At 33.3% G+C, this 21802-nt stretch overlaps 1 protein-coding gene across 4 annotated transcripts in view; it reads left to right on the forward strand.

Annotated features, from left to right (window-relative positions):
• Nucleotides 1–21802, forward strand: part of LOC118191599 (stAR-related lipid transfer protein 7, mitochondrial) — a 60684-nt gene that overhangs the window by 27010 nt on the left and 11872 nt on the right. For all 4 annotated transcript variants that reach the window (XM_085823418.1, XM_085823419.1, XM_085823420.1 and 1 more), the window contains one exon: nt 6141–6185. In XM_085823418.1, coding sequence (XP_085679544.1) covers nt 6141–6185 — 45 coding nt within the window. The remainder of the gene's footprint in view (nt 1–6140; nt 6186–21802) is intronic.

The following is a 21802-nucleotide window of genomic DNA, read 5'->3' on the forward strand; positions in this document are numbered from 1 at the left end:
GTACGTAAAGACAGAATAAAGGACTCTTTTTCCCAAAGCGGATTATAAAATGGATTCAGAAGAGACTTTTTTGTGACGTCTGTATGTACATACGTATGTATGTATCTCAAATAGCTCAAAAATGATTAGCCTCAGAACAGTGAAATTTTGTGTATAGGACTGCTGTAACATGTATTTGTGCACCTCTCTTTTTGGTTGCAATCGGTCCCATCAAAAGTATATAAATATATATACCCACTCTGTTGCTCGGCTGAGTGAGCTCAGTTTTTTTATTCTTGTATGGTGACAAATTGTGCATTTTTTTGCTTTAAAAGTGATTGAATTATTTGTTCTTATGCTCCATTTAAGGTTTTTATGCTTTTAAGTAACCTGCATGCAGTTAGTTGTAGAATTATTGACAATTTTAAAGTTGTTAAGTGTAACTATGCCTAACAAAGCAGCCATATTTTTTTACATTTGGAAATTAGCAGAATAGTGAATTAAGTCAGTTTCTGCACCTTCAGTGTCTTTTTGCAGAGTGGGACCAAAAGTAAACTTTCAGTTTTGTTCACCAAAAAAATCTGCCTTTATGCCTGCTGGCCAAATTGCTTGTTTTTGCATGGTCACTCTTAATTGTAAAAAAAAGTTTTTTAAATTGTTTTAACTGTATTTGGTGTTTTATGTTTTTCAATATTCTTCAATTTTTAATGAAGATATTTTGAGTTCTTATGTATTTTTACCTTGCCGCAAAGTGAGAGTTGAATTAATTGTATGAGAAATGCATCTCTAATGAAATAAGTTCAAATGAAATGCAGCAAAAACAATGTGTATAATTTAATAGCCTGTACAACAGGAGTGGCCAAACTTTTGGGATCCATGGTCTACTCCACATTTAAAAAATCGAAGGCAGTCTACCAATGGCAGAGCTAAATTAGTGTAATGTACAGGTTTATATATTTATTTTCGGTAACAAGAAAAAATGGTAAATTATCTATTTTTTCTAAAAAAAACTTGATATTAATATTTGCAAAATAAAAATTTACTGACGAAAATAATCAAAGTATTCATGTATCAAAAATTGACCATCCTATTCACTTCGTTTAGTTGAAATTTGGCACTGTATAGCTGCGACAAGTTTATCATATTGTGGCTGGTACGAGCTTATTGCAGTGCGTAAACACAAAATTAAATGTTCATCTGTTAAACGCTACCGATTTTTGGTTTTTGTGGCGTTCATGGTTGAAAAACAAATTCGCGAAGATACGTCGATCCAAAGTATGATTTTAAATACAAAATCAATTTGTAAATATTTGGAAACATTTCCTCAGAAATTAATTTCTAAAAACAGTATCGCTAGATGCTCTGGATTTAAGAAATATATCGCGTCTTAATTTAATAATTTCTTCTTCGACTGTGACTGATGTGGTATCTATTAAATGTCCTATTTTTTCAGATACTCCATCAATGTTGACATTTTCATTAAATGGAAATATCATAAAATTGAGTATTTCTTCCAACTTAATTAAGTCAGTGAATCTTCTTTCAAATTCTTTAAACAAAACATCTAAGTGTTTGGCAAAATCTTCGAAGTCTCGGTTTGGATTATGGATGCTCTCTTCCTCCATGTGTTTGAAGATTCTCAATACATGTTTTCTTAATTGAGACACATACCTTTTTATCGTTTCTTTGAAAGTTTTAATCGCACTCATCATGTCTGTTAAACATTTATTCTTTCCTTGTAGATTTAGGTGTAAGTCGTTAAGTTTTGCAATGATATCACAGAGAAAAGCTAGTTTCATGAGCCATTTCTCATCTTCCAATTCAATAATGTGCTCGCCTTTCATTTGTAGAAAAATTTATATTTCTGGTAACAGAATACGAAATCTTTTTAAAAAAGCACCACGGCTTAGCCCCCTCACATCTGTGTGCAATAAGACATCTCCGTACCCTGATTCAGTTTCTTCCAAAAGCGCCCAAAATTGTCATCTCTGAAGACTTCTTGAACGAATTGAATTGATGATTTTAAAAGCAATTTGCATTATATAATTAGACTTTAGTATTTTTGAACACAATACGTGTTGATGGATAATGCAATGATAGCTGGTAAAACTGGCAATTTCCTCATCATTATTGCACAAGGTAATAAAACGAATTTGATTCCTGACCATTGCTGGAGCTCCATCTATTGTAATAGAGACCAATTTATATATTGGAAATCCTGTCTTATCAATAAAGTTTTTAAATGAATTGTAGATATCTTGGCCTCTCGTTTGTCCTTTCAATGGAATTATAGTTAATAACTCTTCTTTTGAAGTCATATCTTTGAAAATCATTCCCACAAAAATGCATAACTGTGCAATGTCACTAATATCCGTGGATTCATCAAATTGAAGTGATAGGAACTTATAAGCTTTTAAATCATCATTTAATAAATCCTGCAAATTTATTCATAGCTTCAGTCCGTCGCATCACAGTGTTACGCGACAAAGAAATATTATTTATTGACGATATTATTTCAGATATGTTTTTAAAATCGTGGAAAAGCACTTTTCCCGCTTTACAGAAAGCTTCTTTTATCAATTCTCCATCTTTGAATGGTTTTTTTCGCTTTATCAAAACTTCTGTAATGGTAAACGATGCCAATGTTACTGCTTTAGCTTTGGTGCCTGGTCTCGTAAATAACGATTGCTGTAAATGTAAATTCGACTTTAATTCATGCACTTTAACTTTTCGAAGTTTACTACCGATTGGAAAGTCTCTAGCGTATTCTAAGTGCATGGTTTTAAAATGTCTTTCGACGTTTGCTTTTTTTTTTGGTAGTGCCACACTTGAGTTACATATGAGACAAACACATTTCTCCTCACCATAACAAAAAAGAAATCATCTTCCCACTTGTTGTGATAATGGTCTGTTTTACTTCTCTTAGCACTGGCACCTGGCTGAGTCATTTTAGACGAGTTGTTGAAAGAACAAATTATCATATCAGTGCAGTAGGAAGTGAGTGACCTGCAACGTAAGATGATTAACTGAGAACTGAAACTAAACGGGCGAGTGTGACGGGTAGACTCATCGCGTCGCTATCATCGCGCCACCTACTGGATATAATCTAAGCATCCCACTTTGTTAAGTTGTTTCTATTTAATTCTCCACTGTAAAACGACAAATTCATTGTATTACTTTCCACAGTTTGTTTTAGGTTTTAAAGCGTAAACTGTAATAAATTTTTATTTTAAATAATTTATTAATTCTATGTTATAAGTTATAAATTAAATTGTTAATATCCGAGGTCATTATTCGGATGGTCGCGCGTGCTACCTAAAATGTCTTCGCGGTTGACGTCTTGGCCATCCCTGCTGTACAAGGAAGTCATGTGATGTTCACATCAGATTTTTTTCAAGGGTACAGAGTCAAATTTAAAAAAAAAATTTTTTTTTTTTTGTTGTGAAAGTTGTGAAAGTAGCTACAAATAATTAACTAATCTTTTAATAGATTAATAAATATGTAGTAATAACAAATTATAGTTCAGAGTAGCAAACTATATAGAGAAAGATACGAGATAACTTCATCAGAATGAAATTTTAATTGTGTGCTGTAACATGTATTACTTGCTGTTTGCATATTCTTCACTCTCATTGTTCCAATGTATTTGTTATTTTTAATGTGTCAGCCTGTATAAATTACATCAATAATCCCAGAATTGAAGTTTTAGTAGAAAAGTTTTTAGTCATAAATTAAAGCAGTAAGGTATGCTTTAGCATAATGAATGCCATGCCAGTTTTCAAAATTTAGATACCAAAACCCAGTTTGATTTATATTCTTATCATATTATTCAAAATCTTATTTAATAATCACCAAAAAGCATATAGAATGTGATTGATGAGCTTGCTTTCCTCCCCCCAAAAGTATATCATAAGTTACTGCATCATTGGCACATATAATACAAAGTTCTTCACAACAGCCAAATAATTATTATTAACCTTATGATATGGAGAAGGATTAAGATCAAACTGAGTGTTGGACAGAAGTCAGTCAAATCAAACCAAATTTTTGCAGAGGATGGCTAAAACAGTAATGATTAACCTGTTGAAAACTCAAATGCAGAAAAAAACTGAAATTATTTCTGGGTCTAAAAATCCTGATAATTGTTGGACGATAATTTATATGCTCATATGCCGGAACATTTTATTTCCCAAAAGAATTTATGTTTCTTTGTGTTTGATTTTCACTGTTAATATATTTCTATTTGTATATATTAGTCTTGGTTTTTGTTATCTTCCCTAAAGCTAACTACCGTTAGTTACACTTCATGATAAGAATATAGATATAGGGTGCACGAAAAAGACGAAGTCTGCGAACTACTCTAGTTGGCCCCTTCAGCCATGTTCCAGCAACAAATCTTTTATTGGTGAAAGTCACTGTGTTAAGGATATGTGTACATTCTTGTATTAAAAATCATCTACATACTTCCAGTGCACAAAAGCAGGGTGCATCAAAAGTACTTTGCTGCTCTTAATCAACACCCCTTCTAGATGATTTAAAGTATTTTGGCAGGATGCCAGCCAAGGCTGTGTTTGCTATATTTAAGTATTTATTTATTATACAGAATTCTAGACCTTTTAATTATGAGTGGAATAACATTATCATTTTAAAAACAGCTCAACCAAGATGTAAGCAATTTTGTTCCTGATGGACCTTAGCAATAATTTTTCTTGCTAAGTTAAATGACATTTGGTGTTTTTCGCCAATTTGTAACTTTATGAAAGATTTTTGAAAATCCATTCTCAAAGTTCTAGGATAAATTTTTCTAGAGCCCTTGTTGCAGTGTATAAATAAATATGGGTCAGAGAGCTGGAGAGTTTTGTTGTGTAGTTAGTTGAATCAGAATTCAAACTGCATCAGGAAATATAAGCTGTCTTGTGAAAATACATTAAAGGCAAGATTTGTTAACATGAAACTTCTCAGTTATTTAATATCAGCAATGTTTATAAGTAGGAAAACTAAGAGTATCTTAATTTCATTTGTTTGAAACTGAGTTTCTGTGACTGCAGCAATAAATAAGTACTATGTATTCTGTTGTATAATGTTCACCTATAATTTCAAACTACATTTATTAATCTTTAGGTATATTCACCATATAACGTGAATCATTTTCTTTAGTAAGAAACTTGAAAGCTACATATGTGATGCTCTTATCTTTTGAAGTCATTCATTTGAAGATTTTTCTCAAATGTTCAAACAATGGCATACTGAATTGACAAGTGATAAGGGGAACAATACATGTGTGAGAGAAATTCTTTAAAGGAGTCAGCAAATAGGGGGGATACAGATGTGTGCACAAAAATATCATTCTAAGGTTTCGAGAAAAGGGGGACGAATTTGGGGTAAGAATGTCCTTACGACTCAAATGAATTCACAGAATTAGAAGTTTTCTCTTACTGTAGTCATTTGAAGCCATGATTTTGAAGTGAGCATTGAAGGTTTTCGTAATGGCATTTGTTTTAGTTGAAATACAGTTGATCTAGCGTTCCTTTTAGCACTAAATGTGGCACCTGCCAAATGAAACAAATACTGTACTGGTTTCAAATGCAAAGTCATTCAGTTTGCGAAAGTAAACGGAAATAATGCTGCGGCAGGGATGTTTTTTGTTGGTGAAAGGGGGAGCGAATGATGATTATTTATTTACGGATCAAAGAAATAATCATGGTGAAGATGAAACAGAATTCAAAGATGTGCCTTAAGATATAATAGAAGATGAACATGACAAGCTTTTCATGTTATCTGATAATGAAAATTTTAAAGTTCATAAGGTATGTCATTTCTTTTAAATAAACAGCATTAAGGTACATGTAAAAATCTTAATTTTTGTATGCTGATTTTTTCCTTATTTTTGATTTACCATTTTTGTATCCAGCATGTAATGTGCATCCATAAAGTTTTAACTTATTTTTTATATTAAAAGGGTACATAATATGGTGGAGTATTTTATTCAGTATTGTGAGAAAATAGCTTGGAATAGGAAATGAGGCAGTTGTATCCAATCTGATTCCAAGATTCAGAAAATGCAATATTACTTTTTATTCTCATTTCTTTAGTGTGATCCTTTAAATGTGATGTACTATTTTTGTATGGAAAAATATATTGCTTTCTAATTTCTTTTTCAGTATCCTATGTACAGTAGAGAATATGTATATATTAGAAGAGCAGTGGTAAGTAAATTAGATTATATGAAAACAAATGCAATATAAAGTCTACAATCTATAATCATTGGGTTTTTGGTGATTTCGGAAATTGCCGGATTTTAGATCACTAGTCTAAAATGCAGTACGATAACATGTAGAATGGCAACATTGGGATGCCACTTATTGTTTAGGTCTGATAGAATAATCCATAAAGCCAGAGCAGGTGCAACTGGTTTTAGTTGCAAATGGGTATCGGAATTTAGGGTAGCAGAAATTTCAGAATTTGGAGGTCACCACCCAGAAACAAAAATTAGAAAATTTGTGCTGTTATAAAATCCCCCGCCCCCTTTTTTTGAACTATTGCAAAGTTGGATTCGGTAGTCTTGTTTGACTTTCAGTAAATTAATGTGCAAATAAGGAAGATCGTGCTGTTTTCTTCATATTACAATGCTACATTTTCAGCATGCACATGGTTTTAAAATTAATGTTTTTCTGATTCCACTTGCTCATGGTAAAATAGGATCTTCAATTTTAAGAGTTTTCTGCTTTAATTTTTCCATTAAATGTGTGCCCATCCACTGATGAAAACAGGGTTCGTAAACAGGGGTCGTAAGAGTCCTTAAAAGTCCTTAGGTTTTTTGGAATCAATTTTTGGTCTGTAATTTCGGCCAAAATCGACAGGAGGCCCTTAATTTTAATCATTTGAAATTCCTGTCTTGTTATTACGACTGCAATTTTGAGTGTCAATTATCATTTTGGGGAAATATTTTTGACGATTCAGTGACAAATATGATTATCTTTTGAATGCACTCATGGGTTATAATTTGTTCCTATTTGTAATATAAGAAAGGGATACTGGAGTTTCTGCGAAAAAGAGTCAAACATAAGCATTTCAAAATTATTTAATTTTTTTTCTAATGAAGAGCTTTTAAACAACTTACCGCTTTTTGGGTCTGTGAATTCTTTTGTTAAACTGCTCTAAATTTGGCGACTTATCAACATTTTTGCGATTTTAAGATCAGTTTCTATAGAAAATTTTTAATTTGGAGATCATGAAATTTTTTTATGATTTTCTTTTAAACGTTATAACATTGATAAATTTAACTAAAATAATGGTAATATTGAAATTATATTTAAGAAATAACATTAAAATTTTAAAAAAAAAATTTCTGTCATATTATAAAGTGACATTACTTTCCATTTTGGCGACTTATTATACAGTATTTTGAATCTGAAAAATAAATAAGGTGATAAATGCTATAAAGCACAGTTTACAAAACAAATCATCGCAAAAGCTAAGTAGGTATCTAATTAATTAAAATTTTCTGCCTTTTAATTTTTTCATGGTAAGTATTTTCCCCATGTAATTGTCTCAGAATTGTCAGAATATGCATCAGTTTCAGTATAAAATTAATTTTACACTCTTTTTCACTGATCTTCCCCCCCCTTTTTTGTGTGTGTGTGTGTGTGTGTTTTGTTAGGATTTTAAACATTGCAACTTGGAAAGTTTAGAAGGATTTGAAGGCAAGATTTACAGACCCACAATTCTAGAAGGCTCCAGAAAAATGTGACAAAATGAGAAATGGCTTCATTGTATTAACACATAATGCATGCATTTTATAGAAAGTTTGTGATTAACCTTTTAACTGTCAAGTTATTTTGATGATTTTGGTGCATAAATTGTCTTTTTTTTTTTTTTTTTTTTTTTTTTTTTTTTTTTTTTTTTAATTCCAAAAATGAAATGTTTGCCTCAAGGTAAAAAAATCAAAAAAAAATTTGGTGCACTTTGAATATTAACGTCTATCCTTTGAAACCTTCAGTCAAATGCTGCCACCTGTTGAACTGAAGCCGAAATAAACATCTCACAATATATATTTGGGTATAACAATATGATGCACTCAAAAAAAAAAATTAGCCTGAGTAATATTCGGGTGTGACATTTTGGAATACCAGTGCTCGGGCAGGAGAGTTAAAAGGTTAATTTCTTACATTTTGGAGTATTTTTGGAAGGACAATGAAAACATAATTTTTGAATTTTGTACTTCTGATATTAGAAGTCTTTTTCTTAACATGCTTATCTTCCGTTTATTTTCTCAACTTTTCACTAGACACAAGTATGGAAAATATCAAAAAATTTTCAAATCGTTTCACATGGACAGGGCATTTACAAAAAAGAATTTTTCTATTAATAATGAAACTAAAAACTGACAATTTAAAAGATTCACCTTATATATCTCAATGGATCATACACAGGCCTGGTGCTAGGCATTTTCCCACCTGATGCAATCTCTGTGGATCCTAAATTCTGCCGCCTAGTTCCCTTCCTAAATTCTGCTCTTAGTACCTGTAGTAAATTCTAAAAATTCTGCCTCATAGGCTCTAAAACCAGCCCTTACCATATATCATTTCATATTTATTCTGAATGTTCAGCTCTTTCTTTACATTCTAAATGCATTTGGTTTTTTAGAATAATATAAATCTTTATTTGATTCCCAAAATTGTAAAGTAAAGAGGAGACTTACCGAAGAAAGAAACTGGATACATAAAGAAGAAGAAATTTTTTCTTAAAAGTTATGTACAGTTATTATTATGCAAATTAACCAGTTGTTTATAATTTTAGCCTTTACTATAACTTCCCCTTTCCATTTCCTCACCATAATGCAAATCAGACAGTTTTTGAACTGAGGTTTTGGATTGGAAAACAGTACGATTTTGTCCTCCACTTGGATGTTGCCTTAATTTCTTCCAGCTCTGATAATTTGCTATTATTCATCTTTGAATTATCACTGCTAACATTTGAATTTGTTACGACGATAGAGTTGCTGAGCCAGTTTAGATTAAAATTAAATTATGTAGTCTTTGACTACTAATCCACATTTTTTACTTTAAATTTGACAGCTCCTGTTTAATTGCATCACCACAAGCTGTAGTTGATTTGTTCTTTTTAAATATTTTTTTTCGTTTTTTTTTAATTTCTAAGTTCTTTTTAAACAAAAGGTTTATTTAAAGGTTTATGTGACTTTGTAGTTACTTTTAGACATAGTGACAATTTGCTTCATGTCTATCAGAGGTTTTGGACTATTTAACTTCCTAAATTACTAGATCAAGTAAAACCTCATCAGGTACACTGTTAAGAGATTGCCAAGTGAGGAGATAAAGCACGCAGAAACTAGTGGGAATATTGATTTGTGTATTGAAATTGATTTCTAATTGTTAGAAAAAAAATTTTAAAGAGAAGAAAATTGATATAAATTAAGCCAAAATATCTGGGAAGGCTTCAAGTTAAAAAGATGCAGAAATATTTTGTTGTGTGTTATTGTTACAAAATATAAATGTTTTGTAGATTTTAATGTGCAATTATCATAATACTGTTTAAGAATCAATGGCATAAATTACATGCATTTTAAACTGTGAAATGTTATTTGACTGTGATTTTAATAGTGCTTTTTTAAAAAATAAATAAAATTTAATAGTGGTCATGTAAATCCATAAGGTCTAAGGTATTTAACTACCTAATTTAATTATTTGTAACTAACTGCTCACATTTACAAGTTATTTCTGCATATTCAGTTATTGCCTTTCATTAATCCTTACTGTGGTCACAAGATACAGTACAAAAATGTGAAAATTAATGTAAAACTTATTCTTTGCATCTAGTGAGACTTAATACAAAAGAACTTATCACCTTTGGTGCATTAGTGGCTTATTGGAACCTTAAAATATATTACCTGGGCTGCAATCCCAGAAACTCTACATGAAGCTACAGTACTAACTGCATCAGACTGATGGAGCACAACTAACTAACTTGTCAACTATGCCTACATCAGACTTTCAGGTTTGTTCTGAACAACAGGTCTCTGTAGGCAAACAGCAGCACTGGCAGCAGCTAATCTTCCTGCTGATTATAATTTTATTTCTCATTTTAACCTATGCCACTTGACATAAAATCTACGTGCTAATTACTGAACCTTTAGACTTTGTATGTGGCAAAATGAGACAAAAAAAGAAAAAGAAAAAAAGGAACAAAAAGCTAACTGTTAGTAAAACGTAAATAAAATGTCCCTAATCTTCTTTCAAATATGCCCAACTACTATACGTGTAAAATACTTAATGCTATTTGATACATTGTATGAAGTGAATTTTAATCTCAAATTAGTTTTATAGTTTATTTTTATTAAATTATGTTTAATAAGAATGCATCCTACTTACAGATCTATTTTATTCTTAGAGTGTTATTACAAAAGTGAAGTTCAGACATAATTTAATAGAATTTATTTAGTTCCCATTTGCTGATAGGTCCCATTTGCTGATTTTCCTCATTAATGGTCCTTAATTTCCTTGTGCAAAAATGTGTACGAACCCTTGAAAATGAGTTTTTTTATTTATTTAATGATTAATGTAAATGAATAAAGAAAATTAATGTTTATCTTTTTCAAAAGGACTTTTAAATTCCACTATATACAGAATATTGTTATATGATGCTTTATGATCAAAATTAATAACATAATAGTACTAACGTTACAAAAGAAGAGCAATTAAATGCATAATGAAATCCACCTGTGTAGAGCTAAAGGAAGCACAGAAAAGTTCTCTTTACTGCTAATATGTGAAAACATATATATCTGATTTAAATAATTAAATAAAAATATTCACAACTGTGTCCATAATGAAATAATATAATTTTGTTTATGCCTACTTTTATGTGTATAAATAAAATAAAGTTTATATTCTTTTTGCCTTATCACTCTGAAAGACATAACTTGGTATAAAATTGAATCATTTAACTGAAATTGGTGTTTTTAATATAAAATTATTTATTTCTTTTTAATTTATGTTAGACAGTCTTTTATGTTTTTGAATGCATAAAATTTGGAAATGAATATTCAGAATTTAAATTTTGGGATTTATTTATTAAATATTTGTAACACATCCATTTTTCATGTAAGGAAGAGAGAAAGTTATTTTCACAAAAAACATAAAACAGGCCGTCTATGTAAAAACTCCAAGAAAAGGAAGAAGGAAAGAGTATAGCAAACTAAATATGACAATATACTATAGCAAAATGATTGTATAATTTTGTTAAAAATGCTCAGTCTGTTCTTTATTTTGGGGAGGGGGGAATATTAAACCTGAAAATATCTTGGATATTTAGGATATTTTCATCTTTGAAGTTAATATTGCTACAAAATTTATTCATAAATGCCTTCCTGTTTGTTTGAACCATGTATAATGGTTTATTCAGGCATAAATGGTTAAAAATTAAAGGTAAGAATTTTGAAAATATTTATTTATTGTATTGTGTTGCTGAAAGCTCCATATATGAGTGGAAGAAAAATGAAATCGCAGTAATTAATATATTAAAATAAATGTGCTCTACATAAAGGAGTAATGAAATGACTTATCCTAGAAGAAATTGTTGCAGACTGGTTCCTAGGAAATTGCCAGAATGGATTAATTGTGACAAGAAACAGTGTGCATTTATTTTCCTTAAACTGAGCACAAAAAAATAAATAAATAAATAAAAATGTGAATGAAAGAGAAAACTTTAAAGCAACTTTTGAGTTGGTGTAGTAGATTTATGGTATGGAATAATTTAGTTTTATGAGAAAAAAACAAAAGTTTTGCAAAGCCTTCTTAAAGATTTGGCCAACAAATCGATAAATTTCCAGAAATATGTTACTAACCTGCAAATGCAAGGAGAAAATTTAATTGTCACATATTGGAAATATGGATTAAACTCCAGTAATGTTTGATATGATAGGAAATAAAACAATTGATGTGAAAGGAACAAAAAAAGGGTCACATAATAACAGCAGGTTACGAAAAGTCTCACCTCAGCATACTGCTTTCCTCCTTAGCGGACAGTGTAAAATTAAAACCTATGGTTATTTTTAAAAGATAACGATATCAAAATGTAATTTTTCAAATAGCTTTTTCACTCATGTTCACAAGAAAAGATGAATAGAGGAAAAGGTTGTGAAACTGTAGATAAAAAATATTTAGCAAAAGCATCCAGGTAAAAGCACCTTTAAGAATCTAGAAAGTCTTTTGATTTTAGGGGTGGGATATGTTCAGATTCCATCTAATGAGTAATACGAAGACATAGGTGAAAGAGTGTATTATAGACATGGCTGTTATTCCAAGCAGATTAACACCATTAGTTCAGCATTTAGATGTGTGTATCAATAAAATATTCAAAGAAAATTTTATAACGACAGTGAAATAAGTGGATGTTAGTAGGTGAAAAAATATTTACAAAAGGAGGCAAATGCATGATGCCTGTCTGGAAACAGGGTATGAGTAGATAATAAAAGCATAAAATTAAATTAAACCTGGTATAATTCAAAAGTCATATAAAAAACGTAGTATGTATGTCTAACAACTGGAAGGAACAGAAGATGATTATTTATTTATGGATCAGAGTAACAGTGATGGTGAAACATTATTCAGTAATGTGCTTGAAGATATAATGATGAACGTTTCATGGTTATTGATGACAAAATTTTTTAAGGTACATACGATTTCTTTTCAGTAGTATCTAGGTACAGGCAGAAATCTTTATATGTTCATCTTTTCCTTATTTTTATATCCACCTTATAACGCACATCCATAAATTTTTATCTTATTTTTTGTATTAAACATGTGTCTTCCAGAATATGTGGTAATTATATTGAAGGAACTACCCTGCCCAAATTTTTATAGTAGTTACATAAACTCAAGTTTCTGATGATATTGTCTAGAACCACAAACAGTTGATGTGCACGCCACCTTTTATGCAACAAGCATTGAAATGATAATCTAGGTCCAAGTGCTCATTCTGAAGTATACTCAGTATGATGCAATTGACAGCTGCATGGATGTGGTCCTGAAGATTATTTAGAGTTATGGTTAGTGGAGGTACATGGACCTTGCCCTTCGTAAACTCTCCCAAAGGTAAATGTCACATACGAGATTTACTCAATGGGGATGACCATTTTTGTCCCTAAATAAAAAGTCAGATCCATATGCATCTGTTAAAATCTTGCTATAAGTTCTAAGATATATCTGATATCTCTGGTCAGTCACAGATTCACCTGTTGAAAACGTATATGCCCATCGATCATTATTCCTTCCCATACCATCACACCTGAATTATTAAAATGGTCACATTCCATAATGTTAGAAGGAAGATTTTACATCCCTGATTCCTTCCAGATGTAAACATGTTTAGAACATAAAATTAAACTAAACCTCAGCTCATCAGTAAAGAGAACATGGGACCATTGGTGTTTCATGTTTCCCTTTAAATATACTGGTAAGAGTAGTGATCTCAGTTGACAAACTGAAAACTTACTCTAAACTTTGGAATCTATTGTATGTTCTCATGTCATAGTAACTAACTACCCACTAACAAATTCTTGAAACCATACGATGGATACAACAGTGGGGAAAGAGTTGTAAGCAGTGTCTTCTGAAAGAGAGCTGTGTAATTCTACTCACATTTTAGAAGTTTTCAGGAGTCATGTACATGCTTTGTGATAGCTTTACAATTGTCTTGTTTGCTTAATTTTTCAGAAGGGATGTTTAAAAAATACGCTGAAATTAATTTTTAAATTTTCCAGTTATTTGAATGCTGGATCATTGGGCTCTTACTACATATTAATATTATCTCATTTCTTCATCCACTGTAATCCAGCTTCTTAATTTTATTTTTAAACATCATATAAATAATATTATGAAATATACTCTGACAAGCTAAAAAATTATGACAATCTACTCAGTGACACATACACGAACTTTGACCTGCAAAGCAGCTGCAATCCCCTTTGGCATAGATGCCACAAGTTCTTGGTAGATGACTGGAGACAGGTTGTCACTCAAAGTCGAGATATTCCGACATGGTTGTAGCTGCTACTCTGTGACATCCCAAATGTTCTCTATTGGGGTAAGATCTGGCAAGTTAGATGGACAGGACATTAATTGGAATTCATCCTTATGCTCCTGAAACCACCCCAACACAATTTGAGCCTTGTGACATGGGGAGTGGTCCTGCTGGAAGATTCCGTTTTCAGGTGGGAAGACAGACACACCATGTAAGGGTGCAACTGATATGCAGTTATGTTCAGATGGTCCATAGCTTTCATGGTCTGTTCTGTCACAAGTATGGGTCCCACAGCTGGCCACAAGAACATCTTCCAAAGTATAATATCGCCACCACCAGCCTGTGTATGACTTGCTGTACAGAGGGAAGCAACTGTTTGCCTGGAAGATGGCGTATCCTGACACAGCCATCAATGTGATGAATCAGAAATCTTAATCTATCTGATCAGGCCACTGTCATCCACTTGTCCATGTTCCAGTCTTGATGTTTCTGGGCCCACTGTTCTTTGATAATGTGTGGACATCCAACATCTTGATATCTACTGCTACTTTCACTATCATTTATCCATTTTATATAAATACTAACAACAGCAGATCATGCACAACCTGCCAGTCGTGCAATTTTAGAGATATGCATTCCAAGTCTTTGGGCCATTACAATCTGCCCTCTATTAAATTTCCTTAGATCAGCAGCCTTTCCCATCACTTGCAAAAGTAAGTCTAAGAATGTGTGTGTGTGTGATTATGGCAAAGCCTTGAGGGCTATCTGCCTAAGGGGAGGGATGCCTTTGTGGAGGACTTTCTATAGAAAACTAGCTCGAATACACATTACACATGGAGGAAAACCACAAAAACGCCCATGCAGCCAGCCTATTCGCGGGATTTGAACCTCGGACCGAAATACCAGTGTTCAGCGACTTTACCGCTCGGCCGCTGGTGGGCCCCTAAGTGCTAGAATGATTCCTTACCTTCTGCAGCAGCAGTTAAATGCCATTCCTACTTAATCACATGCCCTTCATGTCATCCAGATGAGTTCATTGAAAAATGTGGCTATGGTCATAATGTTTTTGCTTGTCTGTGTACTCTGTTATAAATTTCTTTTAGTAAGTGAATAGATTTTTCCTAGATCTGATATTTATTCAAAAAATTCTTTCTACTTTTTTTAATAGTTAGATGTGCATTTTTTATATTTTTCTTTTGTTTGTTTCATAGTAACAAATAAGTTAAATTATATTTTTGTAATAAATGCATGAAATTTTATAATCAGTCATACTTAATTTGCTAACTAATTCTTCATATTTGGTCATTTAAATTTAAGATAAAACTCTGTTATAGAGAATTTATAACTTTTTTGGTTGCAGTTTGGCAGTGGTGTATTTATTTTTGGTACTGTTCGGTTTCGAGGGCCGTAAAAAAATTGCAGCGAAAATGTATGTGCAAAAGCGCCAAATCTAGTAAACGCGCCCATTTAACAGCGCGCCAAATCTAGCGTACGCGCTGATTTCAGATTGCGTAAGTTTATATAGTTCTATATTTCTTAAGACGCCATTGAAATACTAGTTTAATTTTTAAATCCTTTTTTTTTATTATTATTATTTTAAATCCTTTTTTGATATTCTATGCATTTAACAATTTGGGAATTGCCTTGACGAAAAGTCGGCAATAGAATTTTGGGTAAAGTGCAGAATCACCCACTGCTTGACGCGTTTTTAAGAATTGCACATACTCGGTATTCATGTGCACATCGACCTATTTTCACTTGAAAAAAAATCCTAGAATTGCACAAAAATGGCACTGCGCCCACCCTTGACTTTATCTATGTACACATCGACCTATTTTCACTTAAAAAGTAAAAGAAAATTAACAAAAATCCAATTGTTTTTACCCTTCTAAAAAGCGGCATACAAATAAGTGAGCGATTCTGCACTTTACCGAGAATATTTTCAAAGAAAAGGCATCATTCAGTATAGAAAATTACGTTAGAACAACCAACGAGATGAAATTATGCTTTAGCGATGAGTCGGTAGTGAAATAGTGATGGAGGCATCCATTCAGTTATGTTTAGCAATTTTTATGTAAATTATAATAATGATCTGAAATATTTATTTACTATTATACTTCCATTCAGTCATGTTTAGCTTTTTTCATATAAAATTAACCTTAATATGAAATTAACCTTTCATCTAAATTAAAACATCAATCTTAAATAGTTATTTACTATTATACTTCCTTTCTTGCCGCAATTATTAGGGTTGCCGCAATTATTTTTGGCAGCATTGGCATCAACAATAGTTTGGCGATTTTTTACGGCCCTCGAAACCGAATAGTACCTTATTTTTATATTTTTTCACAGGTCTTATGTAATAAATTAATAAGAAAGCTTATAACTTGTCATTTACTATTCATAACCCTTGCATAGTAAATGATTAGCTATGTGTATAATAATGTGAATAAAATAAAACATATATACTTGTGTGGTGATGGCGATAAGGAGCGCGCCTTGCGCCCTCCGATAAGTGTGGCAACCCTAGAGGAGAAATTTCTTACGAGTAGCGAGCAGAGCGAAACAGGCAGGCTGTCGGGGAGTATGCGCGATGTTCCTAAATAAAGTTTAATTTTTATTGTGCACTATGTCTTGTTAATATTTATATTAATGCAGTAAGAACATAATCTGTGATATGGAATTTGAGGATTGGTGGTAAAAACATAAGTGGAAATTTCCATAATGGTAACCTGGACTGTGTTAAATCGTATGAACAGTTCTCAAGCACTTTCGGTTTTGACTACAAGCCATCACTCAAGATCTCCAAACCAGAAGTAATGGATTACATCGGTTTTCATCCTCCGAATCACAGATGAGTACTAATTATAGATCATTTTATAATTCTGTTTTCTACTTATCATTTAATTTAATTTTCTTTAGTTAAATTTTTGCTTTTATTTTGGCTTAAAAACCTTGCACAATGTCTGATGTTTATGCCGTCCAAATTCCGGTTTATAACCGATCAGACCCCTCTTTATGGTTTATTATGTGTGAAAGTACCTTTGCTCTCGCCACCCCCAAACCTATCACAGAATCCATTACTAAATATAATTAAGTAGTTGCTCATCTTCCTCCAGATATTGCATCAATAGTACGGGATTTACTTATGAAACCAGATCCTATTGATCCATATACAAAGCTTAAAACTGAGTTAATAAATCGTGCAGGAGAATCTTCTCAGCAAGAAATTCGCCAATTATTATCTGGAGAGGAATTAGGCTCTCGAAAACCTTCCGATTTGCTTAGAAATATGAAACGTCGAGCAGAATCTTTAAATGTTCCTGATAACTTAATGTTAGAATTATTCCTTCAACGTTTGCCTTCGACTGTTCAGTCTATTTTGGCAGCGGTTTCCAATTTAACTGTAGATAAAGCTGCAGAAATTGCCGACAGAATTTTAGAAGTAAATCCAACCCCAGGGACTTGTGCCGTTTCTCGCACAGTCGATCAGTCTCTTGAGGATAAATTATTTAAACAAATAGAAAAATTAAACAAACGTATTGATCGCATTTCTCTTTCTCGTGGTCGCTCGCCAAACCGCGGAGATCGCAATAGAGAAAGAAGCAATTCCAAAAGGAGAGATTATTCTGTTTGCTGGTATCATAGACATTTTGGGAAAAAGTGTAGAGATGACAAATGTACAAAACCTTGTTCATGGCAGGGAAACGAAACCAGCAAAGAATAGAGGCGACTTATTCTTTGCCTCAAGTTTCACGTCGCCTGTTCGTTCGTGACCGTAGAACAAACCTTTCATTCTTGGTCGATACCGGCTCTGACGTGTCCTTACTTCCAGCAAATAATTCTCAAAAACGGAATTCGTCCCAACAAACACTTTTCGCTGCTAATTCTTCTACTATTCATGTTTATGGTCAAAAAACACTTTCTTTGGATTTCAAATTAAGACGACAGTTTACATGGACTTTTCTTATAGCAAATGTTAGTACACCCATTCTTGGAGCAGATTTTCTCCATTTCTTTGAATTGGTGCCTGATCTCAGAAACAAATGTCTCAAAGATTTAAAAACGCATTTTAAAACCGTCGGTTGCGTGAAAAATGCAAGCATTTATTCAGTAAAAACTGTATTTAGTGATACACCATATCACAAAATTTTAAAAGAATTTCCTTCAGTTACTAGATTACCAGATCCTAACCAACCTGTTAAACATAACACCGTTCATTATATCATAACTAAAGGTCCACCTGTGGTTGCAAAACCTCGTCGGTTAGCTCCAGATCGCTTAAAAATAGCAAAACAAGAATTTCAAACTATGATGCAATTGGGGCATTTGAGACTTTCGAGCAGCAATTATGCATCCCCACTTCACATGGTTCCAAAAAAGGGAAGTCTGGAATGGAGACCTGTAGGAGATTATCGAGCATTGAACGCTCAAACAATAAAAGACAAATACCCTATTCCATGTTTAGCCGATTTTACTGCTGCATTGCACGGTACTAAAATTTTTAGTCATGTCGACCTGATTAAGGCATACCATCAAATACCAATTAACCCAGCCGACATCCACAAAACCGCCATATGTACACCATTTGGTTTATTCGAAAGTATCCGTATGCAATTCGGCTTATGCAATGCATCTGCGACTTTTCAACGTTTTATAGATGAAGTCACGCGGGATTTAGAAGGCGTTTACGCTTTTGTCGATGACTTGCTCATAGCCTCTAAAGATTCTGAGGAACATTGCAGGCATTTGAAAGCTTTATTTTCCAAACTTCAGAAATATGGACTTTGCATAAATGTTTCAAAATGCACCTTTGGTCAAACATCTATTGATTTCTTAGGTTTTCACCTTAGTGAAAACGGAATTGAACCTCTTCCTGACAAAGTCAAATGTATTTTAGATTTTCCTCAACCTACCACTCTCACTCAGCTTCGCCGATTTTTAGGCATGTTTAACTTTTATAGATGTTTCATACCTAAAGCAGCACATATTCTTTCTCCTTTAATAAAATTGTTAGAAGGCTATATTAATAAAAAGAAATCTCGTTCTCGTGTTCAGGATTCATCCCCACAATTAAATTGGAACGAGAATGCTGAACAAGCCTTTATTGCTGCCAAAAATGCCATTGCTCAGGCTACACTTTTGAGACACCCTATTCCCGGAGCCCAGCTAAGCATCTGGGTAGATGCCTCAGACGTCGCAATCGGCGGCACACTTATGCAGTTGTCTCAACAAACATGGGAACCTATAGCATTTTTCTCTATGAAACTCAATAAAAGTCAACAGAAATGGTCCGCGTACGATAGGGAATTATTTTCTATTTATTCTGCAATTAAGAAATTCCGACACATGTTAGAGGGCAGAAATTTTATAATTTATACGGATCAAAAACCGTTAATATACGCTTTTAAACAGAACCCTCATAAATGTTCACCTCGACAATTGCGCCATTTAGATTTTATTTCTCAGTACTCTACTGATATTAGGCATGTGCAAGGTTCAAAAAACGTCGTTGCTGACGCTCTTTCAAGAATCGAAATTGATTCCATAACAAAATCTCCATTTTTGGATTTTAAAAAATTTTCGGAAGCTCAACGGCATGATCCAGAGGTACAAGACCTTCTCAAAAACAACACATCATCTTTGAAACTGGAATTTAAACCGTGCCAATATTCTGATGGTAATATTCTTTGTGACATATCAACAGACATTCCTCGTCCATTTGTTCCGAATTCCTTTCGCAGACTCATCTTTAATCATCTGCATAATCTGTCACATCCAGGAATTGCAGCTACTACGAAGCTTATTTGTTCTCGTTATGTATGGCCCGATATGAAACGTCATATCAAAAATTGGGTGAAATCCTGTGAATCTTGCCAAAAATCGAAAATTACTAGGCATACTAAAGCACCACTGGGCACATTCTCTCTTCCTGATGCACGTTTTTCAGAAATCCATATGGATATCGTCGGTGGTGTGGTGTATTTAATTATGGCAAAGCACACTAGGGCTATCTGCCTAAGAGGAGGGATGCCTTTCGTGGAGGACTTTCTAAGGGAAACTGGCTCGTATACACATTACACATGGGGAAAACCACGAAAACACCCATGCAGCCAGCCCGTTCGCGGGATTCGAACCTCGGACCGAACTACCAGTGTTCAGCGACTTTACCGCTTGGCCGCTGGTGGGCCGGATATCGTCGGACCGTTACCTCCATCAGAAGGCAATGTGTACCTTTTGACTCTAATAGATAGATTCTCCAGATGGCCTGAAGCCATTCCCATCCCGGATATGAAAAACGGAAACCATTTGCAGAGCCATCTTCAACTGTTGGATATCTCGTTTTGGCTGCCCATCGATCATAACAGCAGACCAAGGTTCTCAAATGAGATCCGCACTTTTTGCAGAATTCACGCGCATTTTGGGTACGAACAGAATCACAACAACAGCCTATCATCCAATGTCAAACGGCATTGTTGAACGATTTCATCGACATTTAAAATCTTCTCTCAAGGCTCACGAGACCAATAACTGGACTGAAACACTACCAGTTGTTATGCTTGGTATTCGGACAGCCGTAAAGGAAGATCTACAGTCATCTTGTGCTGAACTGGTGTACGGCTCAACTCTCAAGCTGCCTAGTGATATGATAACGTCATCTAAGATATCTCCGTATGACACACAATTTATCACGAATCTTCGGCATAGAATGCAACAGTTGAATCCAATAGCAACATCTGCACATTGCCAAGAAAAATGTTACGTAAGTGCTACCTTAAAGTCGTGTACGCATGTATACTTACGTGTCGATCGAGTAAAGCCACCTCTGTGCCAACCATATACAGGTCCGCATAAAGTTCTTTCTAGAACGGACAAAACTTTCACAATTGATATTAACGGTCTGAAATCTACTGTGTATATAGACCGTGTGAAACCAGCCTATTTGCTTTCGGACTCTAATTTGCCTGAACTGAAAACAAATAAAGACTTAAAGACAGTTCAGCAGAATAAATCTGCAAACGAACTCTCTAAGACACAAACTGTCACCAGATCGGGAAGACATGTTCACTTCCCTAAGAAACTTGCTTCTTACATAACAATTTAAAACACGTTTTTAAAATTCATATCTTAACATATTTCTTGTTATTTCATGTTTATTATATGTGTCAATACCTTGTTATATATTGAATTGCATTTTGATCTTTTCTAATTTTATATTCTAATTTTGTAATCATGTAAAAATACCCGACAGCACGGATACTCTGAGATAATTTCATAACCTATGTCGTTCCTTTGAATAGCCATTAAAGGAACTGGGGGGAAACTCTGTGGTGATGGCGATAAGGAGCGCGCCTTGCGCCCTCCGATAAGTGTGGCAACCCTAGAGGAGAAATTTCTTACGAGTAGCGAGCAGAGCGAAACAGGCAGGCTGTCGGGGAGTATGCGCGATGTTCCTAAATAAAGTTTAATTTTTATTGTGCACTATGTCTTGTTAATATTTATATTAATGCAGTAAGAACATAATCTGTGATATGGAATTTGAGGATTGGTGGTAAAAACATAACTGGAAATTTCCATACTTGCTTATAAATGTGTATGCATTTTAAATTTTGTATTTATAAATTGAATATAAAAAAGGGTATAAGCAGTTTAATAAATCTAATAAAGTTATAATAATTATCCTGAATAATTTCAGGTAGGGAACTGAAAGATAGCCTACCATAGTCAGTTACTTTAAAATAGGCATTTCAAAGCAATTGCCAGCCCTCTCCATTTGCAGTCA

Source organism: Stegodyphus dumicola, chromosome 9 (genome assembly GCF_044657685.1).
Source record: "Stegodyphus dumicola isolate Sdum_Otavi_A_Nest chromosome 9, ASM4465768v1".
Lineage (NCBI taxonomy): Eukaryota > Metazoa > Arthropoda > Arachnida > Araneae > Eresidae > Stegodyphus > Stegodyphus dumicola.